This window comes from Mastacembelus armatus, chromosome 18 (assembly GCF_900324485.2).
Source record: "Mastacembelus armatus chromosome 18, fMasArm1.2, whole genome shotgun sequence".
NCBI classification, from domain to species: Eukaryota; Metazoa; Chordata; class Actinopteri; order Synbranchiformes; family Mastacembelidae; genus Mastacembelus; species Mastacembelus armatus.
This window is the reverse complement of record NC_046650.1, coordinates 9278129-9288882: the sequence shown is the minus strand read 5'-3', so window position 1 is coordinate 9288882 and position 10754 is coordinate 9278129. Positions and strand designations below refer to the sequence as shown.

Sequence of the window (10754 nt, the reverse complement as noted above, 5' to 3'; positions counted from 1 at the left end):
TTGAATTGTCAACTAGTCTCAACTCTTCTATGAGACTCTTAAGTATCAATATCAATGTGAAAAGGCTCCAATACAAAACCTGTACATGATAATTAAAAATGCAAATTATGCAAATGGGTCATTTTTGAGTGTTTGGATATATGGCATTAATTTCTATAACCTGTGCTTTAACATGTATGCATCATACTAGTGTTAGTTCATAAAGGTGGAGCTGATTTTTATTATTTTATATGAAGATCATATTGTGTTTTCACCTCACATTAAGTTGAAAACCTGCCAGTCTGGTTGATTATTTACTTGATCGCTTAGTTATCAAATTACTTGATTTTTCCATTAATCTTAACAGCACTTCCAAGGTCAGGTCAAAATGTTCAACGCTAAATGTATAATAAAACATAAAATATTTTATTTCACTGTTACAAACATTTCCAGGATATCTACATTAAGCCAGACTGATTACTGCATCATTTCAGCTGACCGGAAGTTTTCTTGAAAGCAACCATCCCTTCCTTGATTAGCAACAGACCTGAAAGAAATTCCATAAATTAAACACCATCATGTTGAAAATTAAAGCTTCTGTACTGTATCATCTTTCCCCTTACAGTAAATAGTGTTGTCAGAGCTGGTATTTTTATTTCTTTCCAATATTATTTTTTCCCCAAGGAAGAATTCCCAGCATAAATGTTCCTCACAAAAGAAAAATATGCATCATGTATTTAAAAAGCTCTTATGTCGCAGGGTATTTCAGCAGGCAGGCGAAGAGAACAGTGAACAGTGAGTTATTTTCCTGAATTTTAGCACCTGTTTCCAAAGTTTTAAGTAAAAACCATTTCCAGCTTGTCTGAAAATGACTTCAATCCAAGCTTTAAGACTGTTTGTGCTGTGGTGCCGGTCATTCAGATACCCAAAGTAGACACCAGCCTGGCAACGCTGAAGCACCCGCACATTATTAACTTCTTAAAAGAAGAAAAAAAAAAAAAAAAAGCAAACTTCATTTACATTCATCAGTCAACCAATCCTCAATGTAACAGTAAAGGGAAGAGCATACATGTATGAGGGTGAATCTTAAATGAATAAACTGACCTGCAAGGTTGTGACTTCCTGCACTTTTCTTTCCCCATTTCAAACTATTAAAAACACCATAAGTCCATATAAAATGTTCTATTTTTTTTTTTTTTTATCAAGTCCATATTTTAAATTCATAATCCATTATTATTAGGGAATTCTGGAGCATCAGATCTAAGTGTGTAGGTCCGTTCTTGTTTTCTTCAGTATTTCTTTTTATCCATTCATCACGTTAAGAGCTGTCATTTCCATTTCTGTAGGTGTAAATAATTCTGAGATTGCTTTATTCTGCTGGGCAACCACTCGTGATTGACAGAGCCACAGAAAAAGTGTATTATAGAGACACTTCAATAATTTCCTGCGACTGCCTGCCCATCTGAAATGATACAACGAACCATTATGTGCCAATACCTGAGCCTGATCTGGCTATCACTCATTCACTCACTCACTCATTCATTCATTCCCGTGTTCATTTGCATTTTCGTGTGTAATCTCAGTCCGTTCCTCTTGATCTAGCACTCCTCCGTCACGTGTCCTGTCCCTTATGTGACAGTGGTGGAGTTCTGCCCTCGGATTGCACACCAGGCCATGAACACATCTCTGCGGAGGAGAAAGGACAAAGTAGCTGATTCTCACTCTGCTTTCGTTTCCGAATAGTCATACGCAGTTAAGAATATTTGTACAAAATGCACTTAAAATGTAGTTGTTTAAGCAATTTATGCTTAACTGCACATTTCCCAATAGTGCTGATACTGAACACATTTATATGCATTAGTAGCCTAGTTTTGACTCTTATCCTGTTTAGGGTTGGGAAAAATTGATTCTTAGATGCATTGTGATGCATATGTGAAAGACTATGAAAGACCTAACAAAAATTGATTTTTAAAATTTTAATTCATAACCTTATGCTGACAGAACACAAAAGGCACAAGGCTGAAGTGCCGACAGTCTATGGCAAGACGTTCGACCGGCACCCCGTGCATTAAATGTTGGCTTCCATAAACCTGAAGGGGGGAGGGATCCTGGATAAAAGCCACACTATATGCAAGTGTCAAACTAAACTAACATATGATACGTGGACTGTAGCAGCCGGTTGGTTCCTTGCTGATGAATTTAACCTTCCAATTTTGTCACATCTTTTCCATTTATCTTATTAATAAAAACTTGATGGAATTAAATTTATCATGGATCATTACAAACACTTCGCCTTGAAAGGACAAAGTAATTACAGTCAAAATCCTATATATATATATGAAAAAAAAAAAAAAGCATTATGAAGCATCAGTAATCATTTTATCTCCAGGTCACAACCTTCTGATTCGTAATTGAATCAATTCATTTATCAACATATTTTTTTGTTTCATTAAATACGTCCTACAAAACCAGAGTTTATAACCTCCCAACAAGGCAGAGAGTGATCAGCTGCCTGGAGATGTTTATTATACCACAGTATCCATGTTTTAATCTGAGTACTTCAGGGGTGCTGGTAAGCCGATTTGTACCCCTCACGCATACACACCTGCAGTGCGTGGCGACACACTCGTTACTACAATACTCCTTGTCCCAGTCTTTGCTCTCCACGGCAGGGTTGGTGCAGCCGGCACGCACACAAATGTTGGGACTGGTGGCAGAGGTCATGCTGGGGCTGGGGGCAACGTTCACCTCCACCTCCATCTGAGAGAGAATAAGAAAAATATATTTACATTCAGAGTGATACAAATCTAATAGTCGTGTAACTCATAATAGATAGGGATGAAAATAAAATTATCCTGTATATGCAAAACAAACAAACATGTTTAAGAAATTACGATTTCTGGCCAACATTTGAACTGAACAGGAAATAATCAAAAAATAATCACAAGTGGACAACCTGTGTGACAGACACGTCTTCTAAATGATCTAAAACATATATAATGCTTTCAGCATTACACAGAAATCACAGAAAAAGCTACACTTTGAAGCGTACCCCTTCTTCTGCCACTTCCTCTCCACTTGTCACCACGGCAGCAGACTCCTCCACCTCCATCGCCAGAGCGGAGGAGGAGGTGACCGACGTAGGGGTCTCACTGGCCGATGTCACAATGATCGGCGTGCTTGAATCTGATTGCCGTGCCACTGGGACAACTTTTATCTGCAGGGGAGGTGGCGCTGTGGCAGCAGCTGCGCCTCCACCTCGGGGTTTGGCCTGCAGAGGCGGAGGAGCCTGTGTATGTACCATCTGCTGCAGTCGAGGCGGAGGGGGAGTGCTCTGCATCTGCTGCAGCGGCGGCGGCTGCCGTGGCGAGGAGGCGGCCGTCGCCGTGACTGCTACGCCGCCAGAGGGCAGTGGTGTCTGTTTGATGATGATCTTGGTGACAGTGGGAGGGTTTGGCGTGGTGGTGGCGGGAGGTGGTTGGGGTTTGATGGCGCCAGTGCGGGAGCGTGTGGTGACCTGAGGCAAGTCCAGGATGATGTTGGAAGTACAGATGTTGGTGATGGTGTTCTCCTCGGGGTTGTAATGCTGGGACCTGGAGGGACGGGTCGCTGGGGTGGCGCCAGGTGCAGCTGTGACTGTGGGTACCGGTGCTGGAGGTGGAGGCGAAGGGGAAGTGTCCATTACCTCAATGGGGGCCTGAAAAGAGGAGGGTTGGTTTATGCATAATTAATTCACGCACACTTTTTCGCTACGTTTTACAAGTTCTGACTCCATTACATAAGTTTGAACTGAAGAGATTTTTTTTAGCTGGTCAGAAATACCATGACTTAAACAGCTTTCGTTACAAACCAATTCAGGTTATACAAACAGGATTTGTCACTGTGGATGTATCGATACTCAGAATCATCAAACATTCACCTGAGAAATCTGGCTGGCTCTGTACTCTGCCAGTGCTTTCAAGTATTCCTTCTTTGCTGCTTCGTTTTTCCTCTTGTAAACCTACATAAAAACACAAAAAGATGCACTGACATTAGGAATGTTTAAATCTCGTAACAAGTTATGAGCTCATCTTCATGCAGGTGGCTGAGAAAGCAGTCTTCAATCCCATGACATGAACGTTATTGTCATTTTGTGTAGGTTCCCCTGTTTCCACTCTTACCTGTTTCTGCTCCTCTCCCAGACTGTCCCACATGGAGGCCACTATCTTGGAAACTTCTCCAAACGTGGCGTTGGGATTTTGTCCTTTAATAGCCGCTTGTGTGTCCCTGAAGAACAAAGCGTAGGCTGACACAGGTTTCTGAGGCTCGTTGGGGTCTTTCTTCTTCTTCCCCTTCTTCCCTCCTCCTGCTCCTCCTTTCCGTCCAGAAGCTGGAGAGATGCTGGAGGTCGGTGCTGAGAGCGGGGACTCGGACAGAGACGAATCGAGGGAGATGACCCCGGGAGAGACGGCCATGGAGACCGGAGATTCAACCAGGACACTCTGATTGGATGGAAAGAGGACAATAAATACAAATAATAAACTGTATTTCCAAAGAATTACATGATTTTGAGAACTCCAGTAACTCTCAGGATATGATTTGTTAGTTCAGGTCAGTATAAATATTTAAAAATGAATAAAATTTCATTTAAAGTCATTGTAGCTGGGGCTTCACAAATGACCTGTGAAAACAATGTACCTCAGATACACTGATTTTTCAGACAAACTGAAATGAAAAAAAACTTCATCTCTCATGAGACAAACCCTGAGTAGTTTGAACACTGGCAAATAAAAATAGCAGGAATTTAGGACATTTGAGACTCGCCTTCCTAAAGTCATCCATGTCGTCATCCTGGAGCGAGCTGGTGGGCGACGCCGTGGCCGACAGAGGCTGCTCAGGTGACTGAGTGTGTTGCAGTATGTTACCGCCTCCAAGGCCAAGCCCGAGCTGAGCGCTGATCTCTGACTGGTCGATAGTGGTCAGCTGGTTGGACCCCAACAAGCCCTGGCTCATGTCACCCAGTGGGACGTCGATGGTCACCGGGGAGGAGCTGCTGAACTGAGAGCCGATGGGATGGCCGAGATCCTGCAGGGGAGACAGAAGCAGAACAAACAAAAGCAGCTATTAAACTGGTGTCTGAAACAGATGATTTCAGTGAATTAAAGTGTCCTGTACTCCTCACCATCCCCAGTGACGACCCCAACAAACCACTTCCTCCTGACTGGTTCATGACTTCCAGACTCAGGTGCTCCAGTCCCTGTGAGGAGGCGTTGACGAAAGTGGATGCAAACGAGGGGTCATCCCCTTCGACCACAGCGTTCCCGGGTACCACCACGCTGTCAGAGGGGCCCGTGTCTGACAGCTCCCCAAAATGGGACACCACATCTGAGACGGTGAGGGCTGAGTCCGGGTCCAGAGAGATGGGTGGGATCTCCAACTCCTCATCACCGAGGCTGGGACAGTGGAAGGTCTGGAGAGCAAGAGAGAGTGGTGAAAAGGGAGGAAGAAAGAGAAGAATTGAAGGATGGGGAAAAACAGTAAAAATGGAAGAGACTGGGAGAAAACATATCTCTCAGAAATCAACGGATACACGTAAACAAGCACTTAAAATGGAAAATTTTGGACCCTCTGTAAATACCTTAAACAGACCGAAGCCTTCACTATTGTGGACAAAGATTCATACGGCCTTACTTTAAGATTGATTTTCTAAGATTCATCACAGTGAAATATCACTAAAATTGTGTTTAGGTGCCTCTTTTCACAAAGTAAGATTAGTGGTACAGCAGCCTAACTTTGGGCTTAACTCAGGTGAACAACTAGGATAGATCACCATTTCAACCTATGCTACACCTGGCCCAGAGCTGTTTAACTGCAGAGCAAAACCTGTCAGGTCACTGGAAATCTTCAGTCATACTTTGTAAGATATCAAACTCCTAAAAGCACTGAGCTCATTTTAAAGCAACAGGTAAAGAACAAAGCAGTGAGAGTGGTGGTGATCTCATCATCCCATCGATTTTTATTCTGTCATGTATTTCATCTCTTTAAGAAAGTTTCTTCCCACAACACAACACTGTTTACTTTTACGGATCCTGAATATTAGAGCTAATTCTAAGGATGTTTTCCTCACAGTTTCCTTAAAATGATCTAACGACATTATTTATTGTTAATAAGTCTCTACTCTTTATATTGCGATTCTTTTTTTTTTTTTAAAGATTTTGTTGTAGATAAGGGAAAAATATTTCCATCCATTAAAGTTGGTACCAAATTGCAGATGGAGCCTTTGATTGACAAACACCAGTATAAACACCAGCTTTTCTAAAGAAACTTTAAGGAATTTCCTAAAACTCTGACTAATAAAAGACATCTGACTTTATTCAGCGACTGTGTGACAAAAAGTACTGATAAACACTTCATACTCCACCGGAAGATCCTGCGAGGTCAAAGAGGTCAGTGGGTTTAGAGGCACACTAAAAAAATTCGAGTATGTCAGTAAATGCACATTTGAGCGGATTACAACTCGTGGGGCTGATGTTAAAGTGGATTATGTGCAGGCCTAACTTTTAATGACTTACACATCACAAAGAATTTAGAAATGCTGAAAACCATCAGTCTGCTGCAAGCATCACAAATCCAGTATAGGCCTAGTTCAGCAGCCTTATACTGGGAAACTGGGAGTCTTGGTCCTGCAGTTTAGGAACCGTCAGTGGCTGCAGGGCTAAGCATGTCTAGAGAAGGGGGGTCCATAACAATAAACAACAACCTTGCCGGGAGAAATTCAGTGCCACATCATTTAAGGTGTAAAGGCCTACCTCTGAGGAGGAGAGGAAGGGATGGCCGGACCCCGAAATAGTCAGGTAGTTGTCACTGCCTCCAGGGAACTGAAACATTCAGGTGGCCAAGTTAGGAAAAGGGTTATTCTAATAATTCCCCCTTACTGTCCAAACCCAGAATTCATCTATGTCAGTCAGCAGTCAGCAAAAACAGTCAGGCACAAAAATCCAACCATTACACAAAGCAAGCAAACTGGACAACACACAGACTGGTTCAGCAGCAGCCTTTAGGCACATTACATTTACATATCTGAGCGCGTCTCCCATTCATTAAATTGTCACCTTGTTGTCAGAGTCAAATCCATTGAAGGACTGCGGGTCCAAGAACTCTGGATCCCCGTCGTGCTGCCCGGTACCGTCCGTTAAATCCGAGTAAAAATTCAGGTCCATTTTTTCAGCTGGGCCTCATATGTTACCAATGAGGCCCCTCTCTCCAGTCCAACGACGCGTTACGCAATTAATCGAAATCTCCTCCGTGTTGTGGGAACGTGGTCTCAGACAGCTATGTGGTGGAAACAAGACGAGCTCTACCTGCACAGAAACCGCCAGCACTCTGGACCTGGTGCACAGATGCTGGGTTAGCTGTCACGGCTCGACCGGAGCATGTGTGTGCCAGAGACCGTGCCAAAAATAACCTGTCCGCGGTCTGGCTAGCTACCGAGGTAAACGTGGCTGTTAACCCGTGTTTCTCGCTGACTGGTCCGACCGCGGTTTAGCGTCTTTGACGCAAGGCTGCGGTAACGTTACAACTCAGCCCGGTTGTCTGTCGGTCCACAAACGTCTCATTCAATCCACGACCGCGACGAGTCTCGAAACCGCAACGAGCCGGAAGCTGACCGAGAGATCTGGACGACAGGGATCGTTTCAAGGTGTCTGACAGGGGAGGAAGACAGACCCAAACCCAGCTTTTGCTTCGTGTTGGCCCGGGCCAGGCTACTCAATGGATCCCGAGCCACGGATCACGGACGGGCTAAACAGGAAGGGGGTCAGGTTAAACGAGAACAACCGGATATTAAGTTTCAAAATAAAGTCAGACGCGCTGTCTTTTTTTTTAAACCACTGTGTTCAAAGTGCCAAAATACTAAAAAACAAAACAAAAACATCACAATACTATCCACACTAAGGCCAATTAAAAACCTCTTAGGGACTATTGAATGGGCTTTGCCCAGGGCCCATGGGTGCTCAGTGCTGGAGCTTCTGTTTAAAGTGACTGTGAACATCTTGCAAAATCAAACACCCACAAAAAGATGCAAAGATGACCACACAAAGACACAAAACAACCACAACAAGATGCACAGTGACCACAAAGAAACTGAAAACACCCTCAAAGAACTAACCCCAGATACACAACCTCAGACCAACAGGCATGACAAGTGAAGCTGCATCTGGAAAGATGAAATCTGGAGATCTCAAGTTGCTGCCTCTTACTAAAAGATCACACTCCAGCTCTCATGTCTCCAGATCCACCCACAAAGAAACTCAAAACAACTATAACAAGACACAAGATGACTACAGTGAGAGGCCAAATGACCACGGTTTCCTTTGGCATATTTCAACAACTTGGGCCGGGACAGGAAAAATAAAGCAATTTGACAAAACACATCTTTTCAACAAATCAGCACAATATTAATTAAGTACATAATAAACTTTATAAACTCTATACTGTACTTCAATGTAATAAAACGTCTGTTACTCAATTTATGTAGACCCAAAAGAAAATCTAGGACTTTTGGGGCCCATGGGGGTTTAGGGCCCTTTAGCAGTTGCTTGCTTTGCTCAGTAGGTAATCCAGCCTTGGGCACCAGCTCATCAGTAGGGCAGAAATTACTGTCAATTTTAGTTTTTCACAGATACTCAGTGTATATGCTGACCAATAAGTAACATGAATTTGAAATAAAAGGTAAGTTTACATCTACAAATAGTGTAACTGAATCTTTAATAGCTATAATATCGATTTGCCCACACCTCACTAATGTTTATCTTAATCCAGTATTCATAATTAGAACTTTTGTTTTTTGTTTGTTTTATACATACTGTTTCTTACTAATGTTTTTTGTTCACAGCTGCTACTGATTAATAGGGCTGGGACTAGCAATTACTTTTATTGACCTGTGTCAATTAAAACTAGTCGACATATAGTTATTACTGTGGTCAGCATGTTTTATGCTTAGTCATTTTATTTTGAAAGCTACGAGAGGAAGTGGCCTGAGTTTTCTGATACACAATCTATCCACAAAGGATTAATATTAGCTCCAATGGATTGTTACTGCTGTGAAAGGAATAATATGTCGACTGAAATGGAGTGGAGCTGCGAAACACAAACAAGAGAGAGTTATTATTGGTTAAACCAATAAAATCTCACTTAACTTAAGGCTTAATAGCCGCCTGGAGACTTTTCTTACCTCCGGTTCTGTCCAATGGTTCGGTCCAATACGATCCTACGCTAAGTATCAAATTAGTAACCTTTCCAAAAAACAAACATTTATCGATAAAATAATTAAATCTATTTCATTGCTAGAGGTTTGTAAAATGTTATATGCTGTTTCTGTTCTGTTAGTTTTAAACGTTCTACATTAGATTAACATTATATTAACTAACCCTATAGAGGAAATTGATCATGTAAAGTTAAATTATTCTATTTAAATGGGTAATAATTGAAACAGGTCGGGCCGCCCGTAGTAAGGCCATCATTATTGTGTTTGTGACAACTAAAGATCGTGTGCTGTAGCTGATCATTACAAATGAAGACAAAGGTGATTTTTATTATTATGTCAAACGTTTCTAATACCAGCTACTCTTACCTCCATGCTCACCCCCGAAATCTGATTTATTTTTTTGTTTTTATTCCACTTTTTGCTAGTGAACTTCGCCCAGAACTGATTTCCTCAAATATCACAACATGGCACCGGCTTCCGAATTGTACGTACAAGTGGAAGTGACCTCAGCACGCAAAGCAGAAACCTTGGCTTTTCAAAGTAAAAGCAGCCATCTTCACTTTGAGGGAGTTCGTGGGACTCACCGTGTGAAATTTAAGACACTTATATTTTCGACAAGTCGTTCACCCAGGAAACAGCTAAAAGAGGCTGGAAAAATGAAAAAACAACAAAACTAATAGATCATCATAAGATTTGACAGTTATTTTCTGCAATAAATTCAGAGTTCTGAATTTCCCCCATGGGGATGAATAAAGTATATATCCATCTATGTTTCAACTCTAATATAAGTGATCAATAATACAACCTGGGCCTGTAACATGGATGAATTCATTAGTCAAAATTAATCAAGTAAGGTCAGAGGTTTGGAGCAGGTTTGGTTTACCTAAAAATATTTAATTATACTGTAGGTTGGAAACAATGGCAGGTAGTGTAATGTGCTGCAGAAGAGAATAGTGTCACCTGTCCTGGAGACCATTTAGCCAAAAAAAAAAAAAAAAAACCTAATACAATTTCCCAGAGTTCAAAATGACTTTTTCACGTTCACAAAATCATACTTGCATGATTTGATGATTTGACAAATGATCAACTCCTGTGATTTTTCTTTCAAAATAATTTTATTCCCATATTTTTTTTAAAGCAAAGATTTTTATGATTCCTTTTTATATTAATGTAATTTAAAAAAAAATTAAAACTTGGAATTTGTTTGACTTTATGTACAAGCAATAAAACAATGCTTAGGAAAAAACAAATTACAACACAACATAACATTGTAAAAAAAAAAAAAGTATTAGAGTGGAATCAAACACCTGTAGTTTACAGCGCCTTACCTTAGCCACAAACTCACATTCTCTTTAAAGGAAGTTGTGTCTGACTATAGCTGTGAGGACATAACAGACCCCCTGGCACTTTAACCCTAATCATCACAATTAAATTCCTAACCCCCATCATTACCCTAATCGCAACGTTAACCTAATCCAAACCTAAATCAGCCATGATGGTTTGAAGATTGCTCAAAATATACTCTCAGCAG

The 10754-nt window shown here is 41.4% G+C and overlaps 1 protein-coding gene across 4 annotated transcripts; it reads right to left on the bottom strand.

Annotated features, from left to right (window-relative positions):
• Nucleotides 1–384: 384 nt before the first annotated feature.
• tox4b (TOX high mobility group box family member 4 b) lies at nucleotides 385–9706 on the bottom strand. 4 transcript variants are annotated; one of them, XM_026298835.1, is made up of 9 exons: nucleotides 9590–9706; nucleotides 6768–6836; nucleotides 5141–5428; nucleotides 4783–5055; nucleotides 4140–4460; nucleotides 3899–3979; nucleotides 3032–3676; nucleotides 2585–2739; nucleotides 385–1665 (listed from the first exon to the last, which is right to left on the bottom strand). In XM_026298835.1, the coding sequence occupies exons 1-9, from the start codon at nucleotides 9593–9595 to the stop codon at nucleotides 1608–1610; spliced, it is 1896 nt and encodes a 631-aa protein (XP_026154620.1). In that variant the 5' UTR covers nucleotides 9596–9706; the 3' UTR covers nucleotides 385–1607. The 4 variants fall into 4 exon arrangements, with proteins under 4 accessions (XP_026154620.1, XP_026154618.1, XP_026154619.1 ...); XM_026298833.1 differs by lacking the exon at nucleotides 9590–9706 and adding an exon at nucleotides 7071–8801; XM_026298834.1 differs by lacking the exon at nucleotides 9590–9706 and adding an exon at nucleotides 7071–8797 and having other exon boundaries at nucleotides 4783–5043.
• Nucleotides 9707–10754: the final 1048 nt, after the last annotated feature.